The sequence below is a fragment of the Amblyomma americanum genome, chromosome 6, assembly GCF_052857255.1.
Source record: "Amblyomma americanum isolate KBUSLIRL-KWMA chromosome 6, ASM5285725v1, whole genome shotgun sequence".
Classification (NCBI taxonomy): domain Eukaryota; kingdom Metazoa; phylum Arthropoda; class Arachnida; order Ixodida; family Ixodidae; genus Amblyomma; species Amblyomma americanum.
The window spans coordinates 106,687,582-106,705,363 of NC_135502.1; the positions used below are offsets into that span (position 1 = coordinate 106,687,582).

The 17,782-nt window shown below is 44.2% G+C and overlaps 1 protein-coding gene across 1 annotated transcript in view; it reads right to left on the bottom strand.

Moving 5' to 3' along the window:
- Positions 1-4,003, bottom strand: part of LOC144093949 (uncharacterized) — a 96,841-nt gene extending 92,838 nt beyond the window's left edge. Inside the window, exons 1-2 of the mRNA XM_077627721.1 lie at positions 3,812-4,003; positions 2,818-3,036 (exon numbers count right to left, since the gene is read on the bottom strand). Coding sequence (XP_077483847.1) covers positions 2,818-3,036; positions 3,812-3,872 — 280 coding nt within the window. The 5' untranslated portion in view covers positions 3,873-4,003. The remainder of the gene's footprint in view (positions 1-2,817; positions 3,037-3,811) is intronic.
- Positions 4,004-17,782: the final 13,779 nt, after the last annotated feature.

Genomic DNA, 17,782 nt, shown 5'->3' on the forward strand with positions numbered 1-17,782 from the left:
GTTGACGGAGTCAGCAGAGCATTGAAGGGAGACGCTCGTCACAGATTTAATGAAGTGAAGCTCATTGCGAATAGTGGTAATAAAAAGGCGTGGGCATGTAAAATGATGACAGCGTGAAAATGAAATTAGCCTACGGTTGCGCTTCTCAGCAACGAGCTATTTTAGTGCATCTGCTGCCGTATTTTAATCGTAACCGGCTCTGGGTTTGGGCTTGGGCAGCGTACAGCGGTCAGCCTATCCTCGAGCGAACTGACGACGGAGCGTTTAACGAAGCGCGCACCCTGGCGCCATCTCTCAGCGGGTCGCCGCCGCGGAGCCCGTCTTCTGGCTGCCGCCGTACCCTCTTCCTCCGCTTTCATCCTCGCATACTCTTTGCTATTGCCGTACTTTTAACCCAAGCTGCGCTCCACGTCTGCTCTCTTTCATCATCCTCCGCAGTGCTGCTCGTTCGCTTATCCGGTTACGCCGAGGCCAGCGGTGAGGGACGCTACTCAACCCATGAACGGCCGCTGTAGATCTGCGCTTAAAACAACGCGGTAAGTTTAACTTAAAGCAACAGGCTATTTACGGGTAACGAACTAAAAGAGGCACTGAAATTCCCTTGTACAACGAAGCGGAAAACGCGAGTATCACCTTAACAGCATAATAAGTACGTCATGCAAGGCTACGATCCCATACAAATGCCGTATTAGACTCGCTGTATATAAAGCCGTTTTAACGCACACAAGAGAGAGAAATACGATCCAATAACACTTTTTTCCAGACGATCAAAGAAACATTCAACAAATAAACGAGTTGTCTGGTAAGCGGAGTTAGAGCACAAAAGTGTGATTTGAAAAATAACAACTCTCTAGAAAAATTGCGCTGTCGATCTTGGCACAGCAAGAAAGCAAAAATTGAGCGCGCCGCGTTTGGGTCGAAATGAGCTTGTGCTGTAGAAACCCTGCACAGATCTCCGGTGCGTCAGGTACGGGGACTATGACGGTGCACGTTCGTCTGTATACGTGTAGGCTTCATTTCGCGCAAGTGCAACACATGAAACGCTTCCAACGTTTCAGGTATCTGTTTCACACGGCATTTTTATGCGTTATTTGCCGTACGTGCTAAAAAAAAAAAACCTTCAGTGTAGTGACAATGTTCCTGCTTGCTTCGTTTATCCAATACTCTTATCTGGTTTATTTTTTACCAAAAAACTCGAATGCCAACAATACCTCAGTGCACCCAGCGAGACGTCTTGAGTATGAAGCATTTTTTAGTGCTGTACGTTAGGGCTTCGGATTTTCCGCGACATGAGTGATGCTTTTGTTGTGTGAGGTATATGGAATGCTTGACCCAACATAGCAGTTTCAAAATTAGATCAAAGCCTGTCGCCACTGTGTTACACACCGCCCCCTCTACATGTACCGGTGACGCAGCGGCTGTTCGTTTCCGCTGCTGGTCCCTAGGTTGCGGGTTCGATCTCAGTCGCAGTGGCCGTATTTGGACTGAGGTTAAATACAATGGCGCCACTGTCAGTGCACGTTAAAGAAGTCCAGGGGTCAGAATTAATCCTGAGTCATCATTACGCCTCCCTTCATAGCCTTTGTGTCGCTTCGGGATGTCGAGTCCCGCAAATTTTTCGTCGCGCTATTCCTTTTAGCCCTGCTATTAATTCCATGTGTTTCGGTGTACATAAAAGAGAATGCGACGTTTAATTAAAAGAAAAATCAAGAGATGTGTGCGAGAAATGCTCAAGTGTGCCCAGCGCTTCGGCTCAAATTTATTAGAGGGAGTTATGTAAGGGTGGCGTTTAAAGAAACCGCTTATTTCTTACAGTGTAGCTTCTATCTTATAGCGGCGACACCAGGCGCACAAGGCAGGCAAAGAAATAATATTTACGGGCAATCAATTTAACTGATGCAGAGGAAAGTCGATAGAGTTTTTGTTCGCTCACCAGTCTATTTAAATTCTTCTTTACTGCAATTCTTATTCCGTTTAGTTTCACTCAGCAGTCTATTCAATTGTGATTCTATTCCAGTTCGGTTGTATTCAAGTTCTTATTCTATTCTTATTATATTTGTATTAATAATAACTTGTTTTATTCATTTTTGCTGCGTCAGTGTTAGTCATTTTCATTTTTGCTGAGCCAGTCTTAGTCCGGCTTTGTCCCTCGTCTTCCTCAAAATGGATTGGGAGATTTCCCTCTCTCCGCCTGACACGGTTCCCTTACTTCATTTTGAACTGAAAATTCCAGCTAAATAATGGCGTCCTTGCTGGCGGGCGAATTTTAATACAGCCGAACGATAAATAAATCGAATTTCACTGCGAGCAATAACTGAATAGATTTCTTGACTGTACCCCTCTAGACGCGGAGCAAGGAAAGAGACATACACTACTGAAGCGATGACTTCTGGCAAGTCTTCGTCAAATTGCGTTCTGAATTTTTTCCCATCTTCGTTGAAAAGGCACTGAGGACCACTCCTTTATTCCAAATAAAATGAAAGACGATTTACTTAGTCAGAAAGTTGGTGCAGCTAGGAATGGCATCAACCGTTTGTCTCTTCTTTTTTTGGTCTTTAAATAGGCCACTGAAGTCATGGCCTCTCCTAATGCGCGATTGTTGATTGCCTTAGAACATTTGACTCGGAAAGCAAAGCATAAATGAGCAGCCTAAATCTGCTTCCATACAGGAATTAAGGAGCATAAACAACGTCGTGCCACCAAACAAAACCAAATGCAATAATCGCGCGACGTTTGCAGCACGCACCTTCGGACAAACTATATATTACCCTTTTTAAAGAATCAGAGGAAATAAACAGTCATTAAAGATTGACTTACCGTGATTACGCACGAGGTAGTTGCGTTTTGTTGCAAAGTCCTGGATGTACGTTATAACGTCCCCTCTCTTTGTTACCCTAAAGGCCGACTTTTTCTGGAAGCTGTCGTAGACTTCTTCAAAGAGTGCTACTTCGGAGTCTCTGCGTATCCCATCTACAACAAAGCCTGTCCTCATGAATTCTCCCGATTCGGCAAAAGAACCGCCGTAGAACGGTGCACCTGGTGAAATAAGTGCAGTGTTTGTTAATGTGTATAAACTAATTCATTTCGTAAAATAATGCTTTTGCTCACGTAGAAGGAGTTTTATATTCAAACAAAATAAATATGAAAAAGTCTGCTATGAGCTAATATATAGCGTAAAATAGTGCTTTCTCTCACGTATAAGAGGAGTTCCATATTGAAAGGAAATAAATAGAAAAATCTACTATAAACTATTATATTGCAAAAAATAGGGCTTCCACTCACGTATAAAAGAAGTTACATATTAAAACGAAATAAATAAAAATCTACGTAGTATAAACTAATATATTGCGCAAAATAGTGTTTTTGCTCATCTATAAAAGGAGTTCCAAATTGTAAATAAATAAATAGCAAAAAATGTGCACTCGAAGCAGAAGGCTTGACCCAGGACCTTGTTGTTAGCGACAGCAAATTTCTTTGCGTAAGAATTAAATATATTAGGATGATGATGATGATGATGATGGAAACAGGCGCGGCGCAAAACCACGTCCGCCGAAGCGCCGACGGTGACTTGTGCAACAGATATCCCTAACGTATTAAGGAAAACAATAAAGTTGAGCCGGTGCGTAGCCTTCAGGTAATTGAAACATCATTTTCGGACTGCACAATGGTTAAGGAAACGTTTTTGCACAATGCAACTATACAGTTCATGATTTGCTTTGCTATGACACGCAAACGCAAAAGTTAACCATGCATGCAATTAATTTTTCTTGCCATAAGCCCAAATCTCATTGGCAAACAATGGTCCCTTTACCTTGAACGTCTATATGCGTAGCGCACAGGACGACGACCAAGAGGTGACACAGTTTCGCCATTAGGCGCAGTGATGTCAACACTCCAGCCGTAAAGTGAGAAGCACGCCAAAGATGGTCAGTCTGCCCCTAACGACATCCAGGTTCGCGAGCTCAAATACTAATCGTTGTACGCTCAGAGTAGGCGTTGACAGCCCTACCACTCATTCATTGCCATGATGCTCAAAGTTCTGCGATATCACGATAACGACGCTTATCTCTGCCGTCTGACGACACAACAGTCGTTTTGCGAAGGTCGCTCACTACTGCGGATGCAATGGAGATTAGAACGATAAAACAGTACAATGGAATAAATTGAAGCTCTGATTTAACCTATAGCAGCTGCAAGACACGTGCGTGAGCTGCGCCCAGGAAATGCAGGAAAACGCTTATAGTTCGCGCGGCTTCCATCAAGCGCGTGGCGCTGAACGCTGAAAATACTCGCGGGAATTTGAAATGTTCGGGACGTCCCATAGATTTGTTATGACGGTTAGAAATAGTTGGTGTGAGCGCTAGAAGCATTTTATAGGTGACATTTCGCAGCGAGGAGGAAGAGTCTGCCAGGGTAACCTTCATTTTAGAGCAGAATCTCTAGGGGCTCTAGAATTTTTTTTTTTCACCATCACCAGTTTGAGTTATCCATGATGAGTTACGCGTATTCGCTACTGGCAGCCAACAGATGGCGCTAGTTACCCAATATCCAGGCAAATTGGGGATGGACGCATTGGCTGCAAGGGAAGTGACCACTGGCCAGTTAAATAGCGTTTGTTCTCTCCTTTATGTTGTTCTCCATAGTAGACTTGCATTTCAGCGCTGACGTCGACGGTTGGCCTGTACCTTGCTAGTAAATATGAAGAGGAAAAGTAAGGTACTCCATTTGCTCGGCGTCGTCGATTCAATTGTTTACGCATAATCGACTTTCCAGAGCGAGTAACGCGTGCGCGGTGTGGCTCAGATTATGACAAGAACTCAGATTATGAGCTGAACTCTTTTTTTCAGCAACGGAAAACACGGAATGTCCAAGCCGCGTGGAACGAACTGAGTGTTGTTTAGTGTCGCGTGACCTTGTCTGTAGTATTTTTGTTCTTCAAAAATAATTATTAGTCAAGGCTAATAGCTCAATTAATTATTGACATGAGGAACAAATTGCCAATGGGGAAGTTGCAGACACCTCTGAAAAACATCTGACTAAAACGTTTGAACTATGCGTGCCGTTTACATAAAGTAGTTATTAATGCGAAAGTATTCTGTATTTTCTCCTCTCGCCTGCTCTCTCGCACTTGTTCTTCGACTTTTCTGAGGCACGCCCCCTGCTTCTTGTTAGGCTGCTATAACTTTCAACCGGGGAAAGGGAAGTGGAAAGGAAAAAGATCGGAACTCCCTGCTGCACGTGCACATTTCGAGGCTGCCCCATTGGGAGACCGCAATCCTGGAGAAAGGCATCGAACACTTCCAAGGGCGCGACTGCACCCTCTAGCGAGCGGGCGAACTGGTCATTGACGGCTGAGGTTGGGAGTCGTGTGGAGGCTTAGGCGATCGCCGTAGACCGTCTGACATTGGCAGAGTTGGGTCCACAGAGCACGGCCGCACACTTGACATGGCTCTGGAAGACCGAGGCTTCGGCGTCCGTCCAGTCGGCTGCATCGGCTTGACGAGCACTAAAGGGAAAACTGGGCGCGACAGTGGGACAGTCGCAGAATGAAGTGGCTGTTTGAAGGTGCAGCACCCACGAACATACCCGGACACGAAGAAGACTGGGAGAGCGTAAAGGCAAAGGAACTACACACAATCAGGCCCCCTTCGCACGGTGCAATACAGTGCTGCGGACAGAGCGTGCATCGGAGATTATTCTTTACTGACAGAGACATGCAGCAGCTGTGCGAGGAGTGGCGGATTCACCGCAAGCCACAAATCAATCTTCCCGCTGGCTGTCGTGGGGACACCACGCATACATTAGGTCGGACCGCACTGTGGTGACGGCGTCACATGGCCGCGACGTTCGGCTTTAAAGATGAGGCATAGTGGCTGGTATTTAGCCGTTAATATCTGCATGCCGGTTGGTGTCGTGGTGACGTCGGAGCCGAAAATCTGAGCGTTAAAGCGGATCCGGAGGAATTGTGGGCGCCGGAGACATATAGCTTAATGTGAAAGACTTGTTCCGGAACGATTCGGTGCACACCATGGGGCAGATGCTCGGGCAAAGCCTCGAGACAGTAGGTCAGGATGCCGAGCCGGGCAGGACGCGGTAGGGAAACACCCACAAAAGAGAAGGCCTCTCCATTTCCTCCTTCCAACAGGCTGACGTCACCACGGTGAGATCACCAGCGGATTGAGGCAGCTGACTGAAACGACGAGACCGGCATGTCTTGTCATGGCTAGCGGCTGTCGAGTAGTGTGAAGCCAATCACATGCTGGAGCGCGACTGCAGTAGCTTTTTCAGCAATGCAGTTAACAAAAAGCGTACTCTTTGCGTTGCAATCTTCCCAAAAAATCTTTTTTTATTGCAGTATGGCTTGAATACTACCCGCCGTGCATTATTTAATGCACAATAAGCGCGAACATTTCCGCCTTAGAAACGCGACAGTTCTGGGTGTAGCCGATACCATGCGTCGTGTTCTCGCAACAATTGTGCGCAAACCACGTTTTTTCGTTGTTTATCACAGGTGCGAAAGTGAACGAGCTGCTCCTGTCATGCAACTTCGACTCAGTATTGCTGCCGCGGCATGCATTGGCAACCCAAGCAGTATGCCTAGATGTTGCTGTGTCGCCAATGATTATTCCAATTATGCTTCGGCGCCCACAGTTCGTGCTACAGGTTCCCGGCCGTACTGTGGAAAAAGCAGCATGGACGCGCCGTGCCGCGTAAGGATTTTACGCCAACGAAATACTCAGTGGTAAGGAAGTCTGCTTTTTATTTCCACTCACTTTACTATCGTAGTTGCTTCTGTGGCCTCATAATTGTGATTAGTACCTTGTATTTCTGTGGTTGATGTACTTGTAACGTGCTGTCTGATTTCAGCTCAGCGAAAAGCACTTCCATCCTAGCGACTTCATCACTTCAACAATCTACACGGACAATGCCAAAGTGTTTGAAGTTCCCCTCAAGCTCAGGCGTCTACGACGAGGAACAAACGCCAAGCATTTTTTCTTTCTCAGGAGAAAAGCATACACGGCTAAAGGGTTTCAAGAGGCAGTGAACGAGTCAATCAGAACTCAAGAAGAGGAGGCGAAGACCTTTTCTGTCTCATGAACAAGCTTTCAGCGGGAGAGTTCTGGAACAAAGTGGCCACGAAAGACAAAGGGCTTTTCCTGAACCTTGTGCCTCAAGATGCGCCGGTTATGCGCTTTGCTGTGGGTGTGTCCATACGGCAGATATATAAATCTGAGCCCAAACTCATACTGCAGAAAGTGCTCGAGCTCGCAAAAAAAACCTAGTACTTGTGAACCGGAATTTTGAGAGACGAAGTTTGCAGGCACATGGTGGGCGCAGCTGGCAAATGACAAGGTTAATTGGAGAGACATGGAAGAGACCTTTGCCCTGAAATGGGTGTAGTCAGGCTGGTAATGTGATGATGTGATGTTATGTGATTTTGGACTTGTTGCCAGTGCCACGAGAGGTGGCCTCATGTTTGCCCAGTCTGTGGTTGTGCATGCAGTTGTCACAATGGACATAGTGCTGGAGCAACTTGTAGATGAAAAATATGGTACAGAGTTTCATCATTGGGCGAAGCAAAAGGAACTGCTTGTGGCCTTAACATCTTCCCTTATTGATAGGAATGAACACCTTGATATGTGTTTATGGTTTATCGGTGTTTAACGTCCCTAAGCGACTAAGGCTATGAGAGACGCCGTAGTGAAGGGCTCCGGAAATTTCGACCACCTGGGGTTCTTTAACGTGCATCGCTCAGTACACGGGCCTCTAGAATTTTGCCTCCGCTGAAATTCAACCGTCGCGGCCGGGACCGAACCCACGTCTTTCGGATCAGCAGCGGAGCGCCATAACGACTGAGCCACCGCGGCGACCCTTGGTGCGCGTGATAATGAACATGCACCAGAGCTCGTCGCGAAGTATATTTTTAGTGCGGCTGCAAATGTTTTACTAAGCAATCACTGTAAACTGCAAAATGACAAGCTTACTGCCAGTAATCAAGAAAAAAAGAGAAAGGTGAAAACACTGCCATCTTGACTTTATTTTAGCTTCACCTTCAGGCCATGTTTATATTGATATGTTGTTTTGTAATAGCTGATTACAATTTGCTTGCATCTGGTGGTAGATGACCCTGCAATGCTTGAATGAAAATTGATTTGTTTGTACACATTTGCATGTCATTCTCATTTTAAAATGATGTGTTTGTTAATTGCTCTCACTGCAATTTGTTGCATTGAAAAATGGTTTGTTTTTACATATTTGCATGCCTTGTTCATTTAAAATATGTGTGATAATAAATGACACTATATTCGTTTGAATGAGAAAGCCATTCACTTTTTAAATAGTTAAATCCAAATACCATATACTATAGACTGGGGTGTTACTTTCCAAGTATAGAATGCTTTCCGGCGTCCATTCTGAATTAAAGTCACAAAGTCGTGCCCCGCAATACTTGTATTTGCTACTTGTCCGATTGGGAACGACTGCCAGCAAAGGTAACTGAGAAAATAAAAAAAATTGAATCGTATACGTAAGTGTCTAAGAAAAAATAAGGGGGGGGGGGGGGGGGTTGCAGGTGGTGTTGCACTACGGAAGCATTTTTCACGCGCCAGAACAGAAGCAAAATGACTGAAATCGCTTATGCTCATAACTTGTGGCCTAAAAATATTCAAGCGGTATTTTAAAATAGAGTTTTTGAGGTAAACAGTTTGCGCCATTGTAATACCAGTGTTGGCGGATGTCACAAAAGAGGCCAATAATGTTAACTATTGAAATGATTACTGAATTGTAATCGTTAACTTTTTAAATATTTTCGAGACGCACCAAATTGCAATTAGAGGTTTGTATTAGGCCGTTCGTAATATCCACACCAGCTAGAATTTCGGAAACGCGATTACCCTCGGCGCAGGGGCTCGACGAACTTTGGCTATTTGGACTAGTTACGTGCACTGGAGGGGTTGCTTTGCCTGCATGCTTTTCGGAAGTGTGTATTTTGACACAAGTAGCTAGAATTAGTTCAGCCTAATTACTAATGGCCGGCTACAAGTCCCTAATTGCAACCAGTAGCCAAACTGCTATAGTTTAAAAGTTAACTGTAAAAATTTAGCTAATCAATTCACTAGTTGACATGACTCGCCTCTTTTTTGATGTCCGCCAACACTCGTGTTACTATGCCGCAAAAACCTTCTATTTCGCTCAAATAGCCTATTTTTAAAATTTAGTCATGAACTTCCCTGAAACACCTGATAAGCCAGGTGTTTCAGCGGAGGTGAACTAGAATTTTTATAAATAGGCTTTTTGAGATATGAAACGGCTTCTACGGCACAACAATACCTGTGTTGGCGAACATTAGAAAACATCTAAATAATGTTAATTAGTCTGCCATTTGACTAATTTCTGGTAGTTAATTTTTTAACTATAACAGTTAGGCTACTGGTTGCAAATAGAGACCTGTAGCCGGTCTTTAGTAATAGCCATCTCAGTTTTTACAATTTCGGAAACGCGATCATTCTCCAAACTGTGGCTCAACAAGATTTGGCTACATAGTGCCAAAATACATGCGGTTTCGAAAAGCATGCAGTCAAGGCAACTTTTCCAGTGCACATAACTAGTTAGAAAAGCCAGATTTTGTCGAGACACAACGCCGAGGGTAATCACGTTTTCGAAATTCTAAAATCTGATATGGCTATTCCTAATGACCGGCTACTAGTCTATAGTTGCGAACAGCAGGCTAACTGTTATAGTTAGAAATTTAGTTATCAGAAATTTGTTAAGCGGCTAGCTAAAGCTAACATTATTTATCTGTTTTCTGATGTCCGTAAATGCAGGTATTATTGTGCTGCAGAAGCTGCCTTCATACCTGAAAGAGCTCATTTTCAAAAAATGTGGTTCACCTTCGGTGAAACAACCTGTATATGGCTGTATTGGGACAAAAACGGTAATCTAAGTCTCATGACCCTTTGTCCTTTTCAACAAAATTTTTATATGTGATGGGAAAATGTGCCGACGGAAGGGGATCGTACTTGGTTTTGCAACGAACGGTCTAGATTTTCTGGAAACATTGTATATCACACGAGGTGGAAAACGTCGCTTTTGCAATTTCGCAAAATCGCTGGTTTGAATCCCTGCAGAAAGTAAAATAAAATTTTGTTGAACCTGAATATTTTATAATATAATGTAATAACTGTATGCCAAAATATCTGTTTGAATCAATGCAAAAATATTTTTTGCTCCTATAATCTAGCAAAAAAAAAACTGCAAAGATTGTTACAAAAGGAAGGCATTCAAATAAAGGCAGTTTTTATGACAATTATGCGACAAGAAGTATTAAGAAACTGAGGCTGAAATTTTCTGCTCAGTATTAATCCGTCCTTTTTTGCTATTCTCGAACAAAATTTCTACTTTTGAGAAATTGCATTTTATTATAATTGGGCGTTGAATTCATATAGATTTCGAAAAAAATGTGAATAAAAGCGAACTTTGACGGAAATAAAAAAGCGCCCTCTCTCATTTTCTAATATTGCCTTGAAAGACCATTCTTACCTGGTAATTCTAGACAAAGATAGAAGTGTTCTATTATATTGTTTTCAACTCTAAAATTAAGGGCCTAACATCGACAATATTTCTTTCAGTTAACAGTGCTAGGTATTGTCTGTTAAAAGGAGCAACGGTCGCGAATTCGACTTCTAACTGAGCGCATGCGGTCTGAAATAAAGGAACAGTCGTGATTTACCTGCTAACCACAACAAGGCGTTGATTACCTGCCGTTGCGCACCTTAAAATCTACACACATCACAGGTGATTACCCGCATCGGTGTAGCAGGATAATTTCCCGCTGGGACAAGTCACTACGATACACAGTGAAAATAATGAGCTGGCGTGTGAACGTGCGTTCAATGCATTTGAATGGCTGCCCTTAGAGTAAAAGAGCTCACCCACTTTAATTCCACTAGACTGCAAGCGTGACTCACTTTTCGCGTGCTACTCATCACATCTTCATGTTTCATGCTCATTTCTACCGACAGGATTAAAACTGAACGGTTAACCTTGTCACGCCTTTCTTCCACGGGTGTCTTCGGTCCACGTACTCCGCAAGTGCAGCTACACTCTAAACATGAATATGCCTATATGGGAATACAAAGAGTGTAAGCTGCCCCCTAGCACACACCCTTTCGTATAAAAGAGTGTGCAGGAGTGCAGATTACTCCCTTTTCTACTCTTTTGTGTGTAGAGTGTGTATTCTTTTGCTCCCACGGTTGCATATTTGATCACAGCTGGCAATAAACGAACGCTTTATAGCAGGACACTTAACGGCCTTTTCTGCCTGCGCCAGGACTCTTTTAATAATGAGTTCTTGCTAGAGTTAGGGATGAGCAGCTGTGCATGCATGGTTGCTCCCTGAAGTGCCTCACGCAATGAAAACACGAGCGCACAAGGAATGTAGGCTCAATAAACTGCTTTCCGCTTTCTCCAGCTGGTGTAGTTGTGCGGCTGCAGTGAACGTGGTGACCGGGCTGCAGAATAAAATATCTGGTTGTTAATGAGCGCTCTGATTAAGACGTCTTCAGGGATCTGCGACGCGTTCCGCGATCCACGGTGGGCAAGTTAGCGAGGTTCACCAGTTTTAAACGAAAGTTAGGAAAGCGGAGAGATTGCGTATCCCACAGTTAGTTGTAGGATGACCCTGCGACGTTCGTGCAGCTCTTACCGTAAACTACCTTAAAGCTCATTACATAATACATTCATGACTCATGTTTACTGCTCTCTGAAAAGTTAGACACGGGAGACCGGCGAGGAAACGAGAGATATACGTGCAGAAGATTCCGAAGTTTGCCTGCCTCCCGTACATGTAGGCAGGGTCTGTACTGCAGGTGCACAGACGTTTTAGTTTGAACGAACACTTGCTATTCAGCGAACTTTTGGATAGTAACCCAGGACGAAGAATGCACCTGACAGGGACATCGCGGACATCTTAATTCATTTTTTGTTCTGAGTAAAGGCAATTTTGGGAATTTCTGGAAGGCGATTGACGTTTTTCGAGAGTAAAAGACGCGTTTATTTGTTTGAAAATTGGTATTCAAAACATTACTTTTTTTTGCCGCCACTCGATGCAAACTCGTGACGTTATTAATAAAAAGGACTCCGGGGTCAGTGATTAAAAGCATATGAGAGTGCGATCTATCCTGAGAGATCCGGGCTGAAAGTATTTATGCCAGCACAGTGACACCAATTCTTTGATTTGTTCTTTGCTAGGAAGCGTTGACAGGTTTTTGTGGCATCAGCGTTTTGATAGGTATTTGAGTGTCCTCTGATAGGTTTCCTGCTCCCGTTGCCGAGTGCTAAAACCAATGTGGCGAAGCTTTTTCAACCTACAGCGCTGAAAATGTTCGGGGCAAGTAACGCTGTTCAAACTAAAAGAGCATCTCGCTGTGCGTTGTCGTAAATGGCGCTTTGCGTTAAGCCTTAAGGACAACTTTAAAGCCGATCACATGATTAACGTCTGTGCCCTCCTAAAGAAATGACAAGACCAATCGAAGAAGGTCAGATTGCTGGTACCGGTACTGTACTGTTCGCTGTCCAAGACAAACTGCGCCTTGTGATAGCTGTTCGTTTCTCGCGATGCAGTGCATTTGAGACCTACCCGGGCGTGTGAAGCCACTGCGTCCTTAGGAAGCACTCAAAGGGGCCCGAATAGCTGTCAGAGCTTTCTGCTCTACAGCTTGAAGCATAATCATGAACTGAAATCACCAATTCTCGGGAACTGTAACATGTTGCTCCATCGAACTCAACAGCAGCAGATAACGCTTGGCGTGTGTCACAGAAGGATGAGGACCATTGCGTGCTTCGTGTTTTTTTTATGTTCGCACAATTTATGCTTTGCTTCGGGTAGCGTGCGCGCGCGCGCGCACACACACACACACACACACACACACACACACACACACACACACACACACACACACACACACACACACACACACACACACACACACACACACACACACACACACACACACACACACACACACACACACACACACACACACACACACACACACACACACACACACACACACACACACACACACACACACACACACACACACACACACACACACACACACACACACACACACACACACACACACACACACACACACACACACACACACACACACACACACACACACACACACACACACACACACACACACACACACACACACACACACACACACACACACACGACAGGACCTTGATTCAGCGTTCGTGCCTTTCCATCCTCACCACAGAACAGCATGGAATTCTGTTTTGTAACATTTTTTCTCTCGATTATATTTTTACATCTTCGTTGCCGCCTGTTATATCAGTTTTTGCGGCCATCTTAAGGCGTTTTTTGCTGGATGCGTTGACAAAGATGGTATTAACAAATACACAAAGAGCATCGAGTGCGAAATAGAACTCACAAAAGCAACAGGCTTGACTTAACGTTTCTCTCCCTCCTCAACTAGCATTCCCCGCAGCCAACCCGAGAGGATAAGGAACCACTTGGCTGTTATCGAACAGAGAGGGCTCTCGCGTGCATTAAGGCAACGAGACCTCCGGGATTCGCAAAGCCATTCTCACGTAAAAGCACTTCGTAACTGTCCAGCGCCTACGCGCTGGTCAACCGCTATCAACTGGGAAGAACGACTTCCAAGGTGCTGTCATACTAAAAATGAATCGCACAGACCTCCACGCACTTGTCTAGATCACTCGAACAGTGCAGCAAAGGGTGCACTGGCGCCATCCATCAGTGCATTAGGGCTCGAATCTAGAGTTGACCCTACATGCACATTCACACTGACTTTCAGAAAGCTACATTGACTCTTCCTGCAGGCAACAACGAATGTCAGAACCCCTATCTAGAGCGTGTTATTCGAGTGCTCTAGACAAGTGGCTGAACGCATGAAAAACTTTGTTTTAATGCTGTTGCCCCCAAATAGTATCCGTCAAAAATTTGAGATGCACGTGCGCATATTTGCAAGCACGAGCGCTGATGTTCAAAATAACGCGTCACCGAATCAGGAGTGACGAGCTTCCTACTACAGTGATTGCACAGAAGCCCCACAGTACCCGCTGTGAGGCTGTGTTAAAAGTGACCAAATTTACGATAGTGGGTATGCATCCAACGTTGGTAAAATGTCATAATTTTGTCCTTTGCGGCTAAGTCAGTGTTAAAGAAAATAGCGTCTATGCGGCTTCGGAAGCAAGTACCGTATATAAGTGCACGCCTGGAGGCAGGTACCCCATATTGGGTTTAACCTTCATCAACGACGCCCTCGTGCACTGCTCAGTAATCTGTGATGGAAGCTCAACGCTGAGTCGTGGGGCTAAACCATTGCGCTCTTTAGCTATTTGTTCGTCACTTTAACTATCACAGGAGATCACGGTACCCACTGGCTGTAACAAGGTCTTTAGTCGACGTGGTAGTGCACTCTCAGAGTTCTATTTTGCGAACATGTGCACTAATCACTCTCGACTTCGCTGCGGAGTCAAAGAAGCTTTGTTAAGATCTGCCAAGAAGCTCAGCGGGGCTGTGCGCCAGCAACCGCTAAGCAGGCAGTGCTGTTTTTTTACTTCTCAAGCAGCGAACTTTGCTGAGAATTCACTCAGAGCGTCGCACCGAAAAATACGTGGAGTACTTTTCGCTGCCGGGAAAATAAACTGTATTACGCACTTGTAAGTTTAGAAAGGAACGCATCGGGATGCTTATACGATAAAATATATGAATGAAAATGCCCATTATTCTACTCCAATGTGGTTCCGTGACTGCGTCTTGTCTGAACTTTCAGCTTGACCCTTGGCACAAAAAAATACACCCCTAGTGAAATACAGAATATAGGGTGCGGCTAGTGAAGAGAGACGGTGGCCTATTTCTGTATGCAGGCTTCATTGAAGAGACTCCAAGGTACCGTGACGTGTATAGAATGGAGATCTGCGTCTACTTTACTGGCCTGAAGCTCGGTCTGGATAGAAGAAGCGAGATCAAAAGCTAAGTGTCCATTTTTGTCAGGGTGCGCTGCATTGAGCGGAAAGGTTAAAGTTAGATGAGCCTCCGGGTAACTTAGATAATATTTAAACAGTTTCTGCTAGCATCGCTCACCCATCAAACGCAATAGGGTGTTTTTTTGAGCGCTTGTCATTTTTTCTCTCAAATTTTATTTAAAAACTAAATTTCGGAATGTGCGCTTCAAGCCTGTGTGGCTCATGTATGTGTACTTATAACATCTGTAAAAAAAAAAAATGTATAGATCAAGAGGTTCGCTCTCGCACCCGTGGAGCCCTGAGCTCCAAAAAGATGAGGACGGTATTGTTGTTTAATGCAAAACGAACCACACTGCACATCCAGAAGCAAACTCGGTGATTAGTTGACAAATGCTGCACCGTGCTATACGAAGTGTAGTTGAAAGTAGATAACGCTGCTAGTTGGTGTAGCGCGCTACATTCGGCGCGTCGCGACAGAAAAAGGACTTTTTTGTACTACTAAGCATTCAGACAGTGGCAGTGGATGGGATAAGTATTTTTATGCCACTAGCGAGTACAAAAAATCTTTACATACCACCAAACACAACTTTCTAAATAACACTCTGCCCTCTGTGCTGCGCAACGACCTAGAAAAGATCTGGAACACTACCAATCCTTCCGTTTCAACCAATATATCTTTGTTTGTACCGACGGCTGCAATGAACCTGAGCATGAAGTTGCTGATGTGCTGAATAATGCATTTTCCGCTGTCTTCACTACTGAGACCCTGCTAAGCCTCCCATTTCTAATCCCGATTGGTATTTCTAATGACATTCATAAACTAAAGGATTCTTCTCCGGCGTGAACTGATGGCATTAATGATGAAGTGCTTAAAAATACTAACCATGTCAGCAGCTTTTTTCCCCAGCTCATATTTCAGCAGTCCCTAACTTCTGGTACCATTCCCGCTGACTGGGGGATTGAGAAGGTAGTTTCTGTCTATAAAAAAAGGTAACCGCTCGAGCCCCAGTAAATACCGAGAGATATCTATCACAAGTGGTTGTTCAAAAGTTGTGCATATCATTTATTCTGAAGTTGCAACTTTCCTATCATCCGTCAGCTCCGTCAGCTCGGCAGGTTTGTATTTTTTTCGATTATCGTTAAAAGTGTTCCACACTAGTTTTCTACATATGTCAATCGTAACTGCTGGATGTCAGCGATGGAAACACCATAAAAGAAAGATTCTGCCCCATATCGGAGAAACGGACCAATACCTTCAATATCTTAGTTTTCCAAATTTATGAAGTTTTTGTCCAAGAATGTTGGACATGATAAACACTGACGCCTTTTTTTTAGATTTTGAGAAACCCTTTGGCAAAGTCCCGCATCGTCAGCCGCTACTCAAACTGTCAAAATCTTAACTTACAGCCTAGTGTGCACGCCTGTAACTGTAATTTCGCAACCAGTCGTCTCCAGTTTGTTGTAGACAATTCCCATTCATCCACTCTCTCCCATGTCCGGTCAGATGTTCCTGAAGGTATTGTACTAGGCCCCTTAATTTTTCTCATTTATATTAATGGTCTACAAGATACAATAACAACTAACATACGCTTGTTTGAAGGTGATTGTGTGATATACCATTCCATAAATAATCTATAAGTTGTTACCGCACTGCAGAACTATCTCCTCAAAGTGCAAGAGTGATGCGATATCTGGCTCACGAAACTGAAATGTCAATAAAACCTCTTTTATCTCTTTCCCCCACCGACGTAATTACTCTTCTCCTAACTACCTCCTTTACGGTTCTACTATAACTCAAACCGACCCTATCAAGTATCTAGGTATTCATATCTCCAGTGGGTGATAATGGTGCTCGGCTGTTGACCCGAAAGACGTGGGCTCGATCCCGTCCGTAGCGGTCGAATTTCGATAAAGGCGAAATTCTACAGGCCCTTGTACTGTGCAATGTCAGTGCATGGGAAAGAATCCCAGGTGGTCGAAATTTCCGGAGCCCTTCACAACGGCGTCCCTCATAGCCTGAGTCGCTTTGAGACGTTAAACCCTTATAACCATAAACCATATCTCCTGTGACCTATCCTCTTCCAGTCATATTACTTATATAGGTAACTCTGCCAATCACGTCCTTGGCTACTTACGGCGTAACTTTGCCATAGCACGGCCCTCTGTCAAGGTAATCGCTTATGTATCGCTTGTCAGACCTATACTAGATTACGCACATTCTGCTTTCAGTCCTCAGCAAACTAATCTATTTACTGGAATATATTCACAATCGTGTTCGCGATTCATTTTTTTCTCGAATTGTTATTATCTCACTAGTGTAACATAAACAAAATCCAAACTTGAACTTCGTATTCTAGCGTTCCGCAGCAAATTATATAGCTCGCCTTTCTCTTCATCATAAGTTTTTTTCTCAGCTTGCCACCCGAGAACGTGTTCATCAGCCAAGCCCATCTTTTATCCCGTCATAGTCATTTAAAAGCAGTCTATCGTCAGCGTGTTCATACCGCAACTGTTCAACAATCGTTTTTTCTCCGTACTGTCTTGGACTGGAACAAACTCCCGGTCACTCCGATTCCTTAACACATCTTCAACAGTTCCGGACTGCCATCGGAAGTTATTTTTTGTCATAAGTGCCGTACTCACGGCCCGCCCATCATGTAATATTCCTTAAATGGGGCCTTCGAGAGCCTAGTAAATAAAAATAAACTACAACAACTACTGTTTGTATCATTTCAAGCAAACTCCACCAGCCTCCCGC